Source organism: Pipistrellus hanaki (genome assembly GCF_964339955.1).
Source record: "Pipistrellus hanaki genome assembly, chromosome: 1".
Lineage (NCBI taxonomy): Eukaryota > Metazoa > Chordata > Mammalia > Chiroptera > Vespertilionidae > Pipistrellus > Pipistrellus hanaki.
Window position 1 is genome coordinate 124,125,378 of NC_140503.1, and position 12,924 is coordinate 124,138,301.

Consider the following 12,924-nt stretch of genomic DNA (forward strand, 5'->3'; position numbering starts at 1 on the left):
AGAGTCCTATGTAACCGGAGCAGGCACCTCTGGAACAGATACTGCAGATACTATATAAGCACTACAGAAATAGCCTCTCCATTGCGTTGAGGCCCAGAATTAATCTCTAGCAAAGGTTTCTCTCTGCTAAAAAATAATTTAGCGTACAAAAAGCAGAAGATTTTAAAATTGGTGTCCATGATTTAAACTCATATCACACACTTCTACCTTATATAGAGATTTACTATTAAAGCCCAGCTGGCATGGCTCAGTGGCTGAGTGTCAACATATGAACCAGGAGGTCACCGTTCCATTCAGGGCATATGCCCAGGTTTTTGGCTCCATCCCCACCCTTGGGGCATGCAGAAGATAGCTGGCCAATGAATCTTTCTCAATACTGACATTTCTATCTCTCTCTTCCTCTCCCTTCCTCTCTGAAATTAATAAAAATATATTTAAAATAATAATTATTTATATTCAGACTAATAAAGCCCTATTTTATTAATCTAACTTAATCACCCGGCCACTTAACACCCTCAGCTGGATTGCTTATAACATATACTAAGGAAATATGTAATATTAGGGTTTGTATTTTGGTTTCCAAGTTTAAATAAAAGGAAGTATGCTGTACCCTCAAAGACCTATATAAAGTTATGGACAAAACATACTTCCATTTTCAAAAGACTCCAATTTGAACCCTATAAAGACTGGGGGGAGATAAAGTATGCTAGAAATAGTCATATATTTTTTTAGTTATTAAGTTGGAAAAATAGAAATTTAACAAGAGCATTAGGTTGTTGGGAAGTTAACTAAAAAAAAAGAAATAGGATTCCAATTGAGACAGTTTCTAGTTTTAAAATATGACAATCTATTTTCAAGAAAGAGCAATCAATATTCAGAAATACATACTAGCATTTTTCATTCAGCATATCTATGTATTAGTTTTATAAGTTATCTAAAAAATCATACATTCACCCAGAATACCAAACACCTCAAGTTAACAAAGAAAAGGAATGTTATTCTAGACTAAGTAGATATTCATTCTATGTGTGAAACATTTTCCAATAATAAAGATTTTTACCTCTTGGTGATCTCACAAAGGACCTCTGACGATGGTCTATGTCCATGTTTTCTATCTGAAGAATATTAAACCAAAAAGTTTCATTATTGCAGCTGAATATTGACTGATTAAATGTTTAATAGGGGGGGAAATAATCTACCTACCGAAGAAGGATTATCACTTCCAGAAGATGTATAATCTATTGCCAAGTTCGTTTTAGACTGCACAAATAAAGGTTTTAATTTCTGAAAGACACAAAGGTATGTACTATGCTGTCAAAGGGAAATAATTATAAAATAAAATGACTGTAAAGTGTCCTGCAGCTCTTAGTTAACAAAGATATGAAAACTATGTTCCTAACTTATTTGCTCAATAAGTTGGGTGAGAGAATCCTTTATTTTATTTTATTTTTAAAAATATATTTTATTTATTTTTTACAGAGAGAAAGAGAGGGGGATAGAGAGTTAGAAACATCGATCAGCTGCCGCCTACACACCCCCTACTGGGGATGTGCCCGCAACCAAGGTACATGCTTTTGACCAGAATTTAACCTGGGACCTTTCAGTCTGCAGGCCGACACTCTTATCCACTTAGCCAAACCAGTTTGAGCGAGAATCCTTTATTTTAAACCCATGGAATAGACCTTTTCCTTATTCAGGGTCCTCTAAGAGAAAATTCAAGAAAATATTTAAAAACTCAAAAATAATTAAGAACAGACAAATTGATGGGGGTTGAAATTTGTTGTTTAATGGGCACAGAATTTCAGTTTTATAAGCAACAATGTGAAACAGCCCAGGTACCCATAATAAGAGAATGGGAAAACAAAGTATGGTTTATTTACTCAATAGAATACTATTCAGCATTACAAAGAAATAGTTGCTAAAGATACATACAATAGCATGGATAAATCTTAAAAGCACTATATAAATAAAATAAGAGACATAAAAGAATACACATTGGGGGAAAAAATGGCAGTGGAATAGACAGGCAGGTCCCGAGCCTTGTCCTGGAGCAGAAGGAAGGAACAGCTGAAGGTCACATGGGAGTATTTGTTGGCGAGTCAAAGTGCAGCTAAACTCCAGGAGAAGGTGGGGGACTGCTGGTTCCCCTGATCGGGCAGCATCCACTGAGGCTGGGTTCCCACTCAGAGCAACTGGCTCAGACGCACAGCACGCAATCTTGAAGGGAAAAGTGGATCTTATTGGAAGCTTGAAAAGTTGCACCTGCGGCAACCACCGAACGGCTGCAAGCCCCAGAATTCCGGTCCTCAATTGGCCCAAACATGCAGTGTCAGAGGAGGTCTACACTCTACCACGTAAAGGTCAGATTTTGCCTGGGATAAGGTGAGGTCTCTGATTCCTGCTTGAGAGAGAAACATGCTCACTGTGGGAGCTGGAGGACTGGAGAAGGTCAGTGCCTAGAAAAGTCCGTGGCTGTTGGGGTTGGCGTGATCCATGAATGTGAAAAGGGGTCCTGAGAGCTGCTAATAGAAAGAATCTCTAAAAAACAACCCATTTTGTTCTGACGCAAAAGAAAAGCCTAAGGATCTTAAAAGTGTGCCAGCTGCTTAGACTCAAGGGGGAAAGGAGGACTGTGCAGACTTGCCTGCAGCCCTGTTGTTTGCACACTTGGGACTTTGCCTCTTCAAATCCTTGCTTCTCATTACTAAGCCCAATACATAAAAGATCACCCAGTTGGGGGCTCCCGGGGAGACTGCAGGGGAAAGTTGTTTTTCTGGAACCTGGGAATCAGACTTTCAGAGAGCTGGCTCTGAGGCAGCTCACCCTCACAAACTGGTATTGAGTGCACAGGGAAAGAAGGCTAGAGAGGCCATATAGACCTGGAAGTCAATCGAGAGAAACTGCCACCCAGGGGCTGAATCACAAATTGACTCTTGTGTAATCAAATATAAAAGAATACAAGAAATTAAGACACTGACTGCTTAAAAACCAGGACTGGCTTACAACACTGAGGAGCAGTGGAATACAGGCATCTGCAACACTGAACCAACTGGGAAACAGGTGTGCCAAACAGAACAATAGGTGAAGAGAATGACCTTCACTACTGCACATTTTATTTTTAATTGTTTTTTATTTTTATTTTCTTGATTTTTTACTTAAGATACTAATGTTTTTTTCCTCACTTGATTTTACATTTTTAATTATTACACTTTTATTTTCAATCAGTATTATTACTATTAGGATTTTATTATTATTATTTTTAAGTGTCATCTTATTTTCACTTTATTTTACTTTGGGATTAGTGTTCCACATTCTATTTTCGTCTTTCTTTTTGCATCATTTACTCTATCTCAACTCTAACTTTATGCCATCACTCTCTTCCTAACCTTTCCCCTTTTGGTAACCTGTTTCTCTTACCCTTTGCCTGCTTTAATTTTTTTCTATTCTTTCTATTTAACCCCTGTTAAAATTTCACCCTACTTACATATCTAATTTCCAATCCCCTGTTTCAAGTCCATATACAGCTCTATCTTCTCTGTCTTAACTATCAACAATTGCTTTTCTCTTTCTCCTTCTGCTGTAGTTTCCTTGAATGTTGACTACATCAATTCTTTATGCTTTTTTGTGAGATTTTTTGCTTATTCTTTTTTTGTTTGTTTTTTGTTTGCTTTGTTTTTGTGAGTTTTTTGCTTCTGTTTTTCCTCACCTCGCTTGATATTAGTTGTTGTTTGTAGTTTGTATTAATCTCCAGGTACTTGTTGCTGGCATTTGTTGGGATCAGTGGTTGTTCTATTGGAGTTTTCTCCCCATCTATATAGTTTGTTCCCCTTTTTCTTTCTTAGTCTTTCTTTTTTCTTTTCTTTTAATCTTCACCTGAAGATGTTTTTGTTGATTTTTACTTTTTTAAATTTTTTAAATTAAATTATCTGTGTACATATTTTAACATTGCCCCCCTCCCATATATACCCTCCCTCCCCAGAGATTTGTGTCCATTGGTTGTACTTATATGCATGTATACAAGTCCTTTGGTTGATCTCTTATCTCCCCCAGATCTCCCTATCCTCCCGGCTGTAATTTGACAGTCTGCTTGTTGCTTTACTGTCTTTATATCTGTCTTTTGGTTCATCAGTTTAAAATGTTCTTTAATATCCATAAATGAGTGAGGTAATGTGGCATTTCTCTTTCATTGACTGGCTTATTTCACTCAGCATTATGCTCTCTAGTTCTATCCAGGTTGCTGCAAATGATGAGAATTCCTTCTTTTTTTTATGACAGCATAGTATTCCATTGTGTAGATGTACCACAGTTTTTTGATCCAATCATCTGCTGACAGGCACCTAGGCTGTTTCCAGATTCTAGCTATTGTAGATTGTGCTGCTATGAACATAGGGGTGCATATATCCTTTCTGATTGGTGTTTCTGGTTTCTTGGGATATATTCCTAGGAGTGGGATTACTGGGTCAAATGGGAGTTCCATTTTCAGTTTTTTGAGGAAACACCACACTGTTCTCCACAGTGGTTGCACCAGTCTGCATTCCCACCAGCAGTGCAAGAAGGTTCCTTTTTCTCCACAACCTCGCCAACACTTGTCGTTTGTTGATTTGTTGATGTTGGCCATTCTGACAGGTGTGAGATGGTACCGCATTGTTGTTTTGATTTTCATCTTTTGGATAATTAGTGACTTTGAGCATGTTTTCATGTGCCTCTTAGCCTTCCTTCTGTCTTCTTTTGAAAATATTCTATTTAGGTCCATTGCCCATTTTTTACTTGGATCATTCATCTTCCTTTTATTTAGTTGTATAAGCTGTTTGTAGATGTTGGAGATTAAACCTTTATCAGTGATAACATTTGCAAATATGTTCTCCCATATAGTGGGCTTTCTTGTTGTTTTGTTGATGGTTTCTTTTGCTGTAAAAAAAAAAAAAAAAAAAAAAAAAAGCTTTTTATTTTGATGTAGTCCCATTTGTTTATTTTCTCTTTAGCTTCCATTGCCCTAGGGGCAGTATCAGTGAAGAAGTACTTTTGGCATATGTCTGAGATTTTGCTGCCTTTGGATGCCTCTAGTATTTTTATGGTTTTCTGTCTTATGTTTAAGTCCTGTATACATCTTGAGTTTATTTTTGTGTATGGTGTAAGTTGGTGATCTAGTTTCATTCTTTTGCATGTATCTGTCCAATTTTCCCAACACCATTTATTGAAGAGACTTTCTTGACTCCATTGTATATTCGTGCTTCCTTTGTCAAATATTAACTGAGCATAGTGATTTGGGTTGATATCTGGGTTCTCAATTCTATTCCATTGATCTATACGTCTGTTCTTATGCCAGTACCAGGCTGTTTTGAGAACAGTGGCTTTGTAATACAGCTTGAAGACTGGTATTGAGATCCCTCCTACTTTACTCTTCTTTCTCAGGATTGCTGTGGCTATTCGGGATCTTTTATTGTTCCAAATGAACTTTTGGTGAGTTCTTTCTAGGTCAGTGAAATATGCCATTGGTATTTTAATAGGGAGTGCATTGAACCTTTAGATTGCTTTAGGAAGTATGGACATTTTGATGATGTTGTTCTACCAATCCATGAACATGGTATATTCTTCCATCTGTTTACATCTTCCTCTATCTCTTTTTTCAGTGTCGTGTAGTTTTCCACATATAGGTCCTTTACTTCCTTAGTTAAGTTTATTCCTAGGTATGTTAATTTTTTTGGTGTGATGGTAAATGGAATTGCTTTGTTAGTCTCTGTTTCTATAAGTTCACTGTTGGTGTATAGATTTCTTGGCATTAATTTTGTATCTTGCTACATTTCCAAATTCATTTATTAAGTCAATTAGTTTTTTAATGGAGTCTTTTGGGTTTTTTATGTACAATATCATGTCATCTGCAAATAAGGATAACTTAACTTCTTCTTTTATTTGGATGCCTTTTATTTCCTCTTCTTGTCTAATTGCGATGGCTAGTACTTCCAGTACTATGTCAAAGAGGAGTGGCGATAGTGGGCATCCCTGTCTTGTTCCTGTTCTTAAAGGGAATGGTTTTAGTTTTTGCCCATTGAGTATGATGTTGGCTGTGGGTTTATCATATATAGCTTTTATTATGTTGAGGTATGATCCTTGTACTCCCACCTTGTTCAGAGTTTTTATCAGGAAAGGGTGTTGGATTTTATCAAATGCTTTTTCTGTATCAATTGATATGACTATCTGATTTTTATCTTTCAATTTGTTTATGTGATGTATCATGTTTATTGATTTGCGGATATTGTACCATCCTTGCATTCCTGGAATAAATCCTACTTGGTCATGGTGTATGATCTTTGTGATGCTCTGCTGGAGCTGATTTGCTAGAATTTTGTTGAGGATTTTGGCATCTATGTTCATGAGGGATATTGGCCTGTAATTCTCTTTCACTGAGTTGTCTTTATCTGGTTTTGGTATTAGGGTGATGCTGGCTTCATAGAAGGAGTTTGGAAGTGTTCCTTCCTCTTGAATTTTTTTGAATAGTCTGAGGAGGATAGGTTTTAGTTCTTCCTTGAATGTTTGGTAAAACTCTTTTGTGAAGACATCTAACCTTAGGCTTTTGTTTGCTGGAAGCTTTTTGATGACTGTTTCAATTTCTTCCCAAATCACTGCTCTATTGAGATTTTTATTCTTCCTGATTGAGTTTTGGAAGTTTTTATTTTTCTAGGAATATGTCCATTTCCTCCAGGTTGTTCAGTTTGTTAGAATAGAGTTGTTCATAGTATTTTGTAACAATCCTTTGTATTTTGGCGGGGTCTGTTGTTATTTTACCTCTTTCGTTTCTGATTTTGTTTATTTGAGTCCTCTCTCTTCGTTTCTTGGTTAGCCTGGCTTCTATCTTGTTTATCCTTTCAAATAACCAGCTCTTGGTTTTGTTGATCTTATGTATTGTTCCTTTGGTCTCTATGTCGTTTATCTTTGCTCTGATTTTTGTTATTTGCTTCCTTCTGCTTACACTGGGCTTTTCTTGTTGCTCTTTTTCTAACTCTTTGAGTTGTAGAGTTAGATAATTTGTTACCATTTTTTCTTGTTTTTTGCAATAGGCTTGTAGGGATATGAACTTCCCTCTCAAAACTGCTTTTGCTGTGTCCCATAAATTTTGTATAGTTGTGTTTTCATTGTCATTTGTTTCCAGGATGTTTTTAATTTCTTTCTTGATTTCTCTGGTAACCCAGTCCTTGTTTAATAGCATGCTGTTTAGTCTCCATGTGTTTGATTTCTTTGGATTATTTTTATTGTAGTTAATTTCCAATTTTCTGTCACTATGATCTGAGAAGATGCTTGATATGATTCCTATCTTCTTGAATTTGTAGAGACTTTTCCTATGTCCCAAAATGGATCTATCTTTGAGAATGTCCCATGTGTGCTTGAGAAGAATGTATATTCTGCGGCTTTTGGGTGGAATGTTCAGAAGATGTTGATTAATTCCATCTGGTCTAGTGAGTCATTTAGGATTGATATTTCTTTGCTGATTTTTTTGTTTAGATGATTTGTCAAAGGGTGACAGTGGGGTATTAAAATCTCCTACTATGATTATATTGCTATTAATCTCTCCCTTAATGTCCTCCAGCAGTTTTTTTTTTTTTAGTGTATTTGGGTGCTCCCGTATTGGGTGCATATATATTTACCAGGGTTATTTCTTCTTGTTGGATTGCTCCCTTTAGTATTATGAAGTGGCCTTCATTATCTCTTGTTATGTCCTTCACTCTGAGAACTAATTTGTCAGATATAAGTATTGCTACCCCAACTTTTTTTCATTTCCATTCGCCTGGAAAACCTTTTTCCATCTCTTCACCCTCAGTCTGTGTGCATCTTTTTTTCTGAGGTGGGTTTCTTGTAGACAACAGATATATGGGTCTTGTTTTCTTATCCAATTTGTTACCCTATGTCTTTTGATTGGAGCATTTAGTCCATTTACATTTAAAGTTATTATTGATAGGTACTTATTTAATGCCATTTTTATTCTATTCCCCTGTGCTCCTTCTTTGCTTTCTATTTCATTAATTTTACAGTAGACTCTTTAGCATTTCTTGCATTGCTGGTTTGGTGGAGATAAATTCCCTTAGTCTGTTTTTGTCTGTGAAGCTCCTGATTTCACCTTCAATTTTGATTGATAGCCTTGCTGGGAACAGTATTCTTGGATTCAGACCCTTCCTTTGCATGACGTTGTATATTTCATCCCATTCCCTTCTGGCCTGATAAGTTTCTGTGGAGAAATCTGTTGCTAGTCTGATGGGGGCTCCTTTATATGTAACTTTCTGTCTCTCTCTGGCTGCTTTTAAGATTCTTACTTTGTCATTGGTGTTTGCCAGTTTAATTATAATGTGCCTTGGAGTCAGTCTTCTGGGGTTCATTTTGCTTTGGACTCTGAGCATCTTGGATTTGTGTGGTTTTTTTCTTCTCTATCTCAGGAAAGTTTTCTGTCATTATTTCTTGAAATACGTTTTCCATGTCTTCCTCAGTTTCATTTCCTTTTGGAACCCTTATTATTCTAATATTGTTTTGTTTTGTATTGTCCCAAAGTTCCCTTAGACTTTCCTCCTGCTTTTTAATTTTTTTTTTCCCCCCAGAAGCTGTTCTAATTGGGTATTTTTTCCCATCTTGTCTTCTAGCTCACTGATGTGGTCCTCTGCTTCTTCTAGTCTACTCTTGATGCTTTCTATTGAGTTCTTTACAGTAGCGATGTCATTTTTCATTTCTTCTTGGTTCTTCTTCATTTCCTCTTGGTTCTTACTCATATTGTCAAATTTGTCTTCCATTCTTTTTAGCCATCTTATGATCATTACTCTGGTAGGTTGCTTGCCTCTATCTTATTTACTACCTTTTCTGGTGATGCCTGCTTTTCTTTCACATGTGGGCTGTTTCTTTGTCTCCCCATGATCTCTCTTTTTAGGTTTCTGGTTGTGTAGTTCTCTCTCTCCTGCTTTGATTTAAAGGTACAAAATACAACACAACCAGGTACAACACACAAGGCACTGAATAGAAATGTGTTTGCGATATTAATAACCACCAATAAAGGTGACTAGAACCCAGCTAAGAAAAACATACAATCAAACAAAAAGAATAGGCAAATCAATCTTATAAAAAAAGCATACAACTTCAGTATAGTTAACATTCAACATAAAACTTCACAGAGATAGAGAGAAAGACTGTTTTTTTGTTGTTGTTGTTTTGTTTTTAGGATAGCGGCGAGGGAGGTGTGAATGGGCTTGGAGCAGGGGGTTGGAAATTAGATATATACAAGTAGGGTGAAATTTTAGGAGGGGGTAAACAGGAAGAATGGGGAAAATCTAGAGCAGGAAAGGGTTAAGATAAACAGGGCACCAAAGGAAAAGGTTAGAAAGAGAGTGAAGGCATAAAGGTAGGGTTGAGATAGAATAAAGCGTTGGAGAAGGAAAAATAGATAAAGACTGTAGAACAGTAATCCTGAAATAAAAAAACTAATAAAATAAAATAAAAATAATAAAAAGAAACAAAAGAAAATAAGATTAAAAGGTAAAGTAGTAGTAGTAATAATGTTGATTATGTATACAATGTAATAATTATAAAGATAAAATCAAGGGAGGAAAAAGAAAAATATAGTTTCTTGAGTAATCATTGCAAATAATGAAAACAAAAATAAAAAACAAAAATAAAATAATAATAAAATTTTAAAAATTTAAATAAAATTTGCAGTAATTAAAGTCATTTGCTTCCTCTATTGTTATGATCCAGTCCTGATTTTTAAGCACGTTTTGCTTTGTTTTTATTACACTAGAGTCAAGTTTTGAATTAGCCTCTGGGGGCAGTGTTTCTAGGTTGACTTTCCAGGCTCTAAAGCCTCTCCAGCTTCCCCCCACCCCCCCCGCGGCACTGATCTATGGATGGGGGGAGGGGGCAAGTCTGAGCCAACTGCAATCTCCCGCAACTCTCTGAAATCCCTCCGAGCCAGATCCAAATGTGTTGCTCTTTAGATATCTCCCCTGTTAGGAGCCCCATCCACTTTCATGGGTGACACCCACCCAACAGCCAGGGCTTCTACTTGTAATCACCGCACCTGTCCTCCAGTTTCCGCACGCTCTTTGCATGCCGGCCTTTGTCTTCACTGCCAGCACTCACTCACCCTCTCCCCTCAAAGTCTGACCTTTTCGCCGTGCAGTGGGGCACTCCTGTGAGTCCAAGTGTTTGCACTGCCTAGGATCAGCGTTCTGGGGGTCACAGCTGCTTGGTGATTGCTGCGGCTGTGGATATTCAGGCCTCTGACACAATCCAATCTTCCTCTCAAGATGGTGATATTTCCCCATCCAAGCCAGTAGGTAGCTCTGGGAAGGGACGTAGCCCCACGTTGGTGCTTCCCTCTGAGGAGTACCCCTGTCAGCGCCCCCCCAGCAGTTTCTTCTGGTGTTCGCTGTCTCCCAGCTTGCTAATAAACACTCACAGCACAAGACGGTCAGCTGCTCTCCCTTTCTGCTTTGGGACAGGGCTCAGAATCAGCCCATCTATTCTTCCACCATTTTGTCTCCTCCTGGGACCTTTCAGTCTGCAGACTGATGCTCCATCCACTGAGCCAGACCAGTTTCCTTAGTCTCTTTCTTGTCACTCTTACTCCCCCCCCCCCCCACTTTTCCCAATTATATTTTGGCACCCCTCCCCCCCTTCTACTTCTATTTTCTCTCCCATCCCCTAATTTGCCTTTCTCTGGTGGTCACCTTTATTGGGGGTTATCAGTAGTATGAATACATTTCTGTTCAGTGCCTTGTTCTTTGTACCTGGTTGTGTTGTATTTTGTGCCTTTAAATCAAAGCAGGAGAGAGAGAACTATATAACCAGACATTCAGAGAAGAGAGACCATGGGGAGACAAAGAAATAGGCCACATGTGAAAGAAAAGCAGGCATCACCGGAAAAGGAAGTAAAACAAATAGAGGCAAGCAACCTATCAGAGAAAGAATTCAGAGAAATGGTCATAAGGTGGCTGAAAAGAATGAAAGGGAAATTTGACAATTTGAGTAAGAACCAAGAGAAAATGAAGAACAACAACAAAAAAAAAAAAGAAAAAAGAAAGAAAAATGAATTGCTACTATAAAAAACTTAATTGAAAGCATCAAGAGTAGACTAGAAGAAGCAGAGGACCACATTAGTGAGCTAGAAGACAAGATAGGGAAAAAAAATACCCAATTTAGAGCAGCTTCTAGAAAAAAAAATTAAAAAGCAGGAGGAAAGCCTAAGGGAACTTTGAGACAATGCGAAACAAAACAACATCTGCAAAATAGGGATTCCAGGAGAGGAAACTGAGTAAGGAACAGAAAACCTGTTTGAAGAAATAATGACAGAAAACTTCCCTGATATAGGAAAGAAAAAAACCACACAAATCCAAGAATCTCACAGAGTTCCAAGCAAAATGGGTCCCACAAGACCGATGCCAAGGCACATTATAATTAAATTGGCAAACACCAATGACAAAGTAAGAATCTTAAAAGCATTCAGGGAGAAACAGAAAGTTATATACAAAGGAACCCCCATCAGACTAGCAACTGATTTCTCAACAAAAACTCATCAAGCCAGAAGAGAATGGGATGAAATATATAAAGTCATGCAAAGGAAGTGTCTGAATCAAAGAATACTGTACCTAGCAAGGCTATCAATCAAAATTGAAGGTGAAATCAGGAGCTTCATGGACAAATAAGGACTAAGGGACTTTATCACCACTAAACCAGCATAGAAGAAATGTTAAAGGGTCTGCTGTAAAAAAGAATATAGGAAGTGAAGAAGGAACACAGGGTTAAAGAATAAGAATGGTGACAAATAAGTACCTATCAATAATAACTTTAAATATAAATGGATTAAATGCTCTAATCAAAAGACATAGGGTAAAGGATTGGATAAGAAAACAATACCCATATATCAGTTGTCTACAAGAAACCTACCTCATAAAAAAAGACGCTCTCAGACTGAGGGCGAAGGGATGAAAAAATGGTTTTTCTGGCAAATGGGAATGGGGGAGGGACCATAGGGGTAGCAATACTTATATCTGACAAATTAGATCCCAAAGTGAAGGACATAACAAGAGATAAGGAAGGCCACTTCATAATACTAAAGAAAGCAATCCAACAAGGAGAAATAACTCTGGTAAACATATATGTACCAAATACAGGAGCATCAGAGGCTGCAATGACGACGACTCCTCCCAGAGCATTTATTTTATACCTTCGATACCAGGAAGTTATCACCAACTTATTTGCATTCTTAAGTAGGCCTTAGCATGCCTTGATTTACATATCTAATCCCGCCTTTGCGGACACTGGGGCTAATACAAAGGTCAAGCTGATTACACTTTCCACTATATTGGAAAAATGTGTATTTTAGATACGGCTCTGCCAATCGTCTCAGTCTCAGCTGGCAACAATTACAAGAAATGCCCATGTGCTTTCCAGGTGGCCCTCTACAGCCTGTTCTGGCTCAGGCTTCATACTTTCCTAAAATGTATTAGAAAAGGAGAATCTGGCCTCAGTGTGTCCATACCTTTTGTTAACTGGTCCCAAGCCCAGCACTAACAGCAGCCTGTGTTGATTCACAGCTTTGACTTTTCTGGGCACTTCCAAGCCCAACAAAAATAGCAGCCATCTTCAGATCACTCTGTAGCTTATGTGGGGTGGCCCCAGGCAGAGCATAGGTAATAGCTGACTTTGCACCTCCAGGGAGACCCCAGAGACAGTACATCTGGCAGTCAGTTTCAGACAATATCAGATTACAACCGCACCACATACACAAGTGGCAAACCCAAGGGGAATACTTAGTGAGCATTAAAGTCTCAATGAAGCAAGTCCTGCTGCATAGGGGTGTCTCCAGCATGGCAGCTCTTCTGTAATTGTAGCTGGTCTGTACAGATGATTGGTCTGTCCCTCCCAGTGATGCCAACATTAATCAGGGCTCAA

General features: G+C 37.9%; 1 protein-coding gene across 1 annotated transcript in view; it reads right to left on the reverse strand.

Moving 5' to 3' along the window:
* LOC311620869 (uncharacterized protein C10orf67, mitochondrial) overlaps positions 1-12,924 on the reverse strand; it is a gene marked incomplete at both ends in the record, with an annotated part of 148,116 nt that overhangs the window by 34,491 nt on the left and 100,701 nt on the right. The window contains 2 exons of the mRNA XM_084880559.1: positions 1,061-1,115; positions 1,204-1,284. Coding sequence (XP_084736685.1) covers positions 1,061-1,115; positions 1,204-1,284 — 136 coding nt within the window. The remainder of the gene's footprint in view (positions 1-1,060; positions 1,116-1,203; positions 1,285-12,924) is intronic.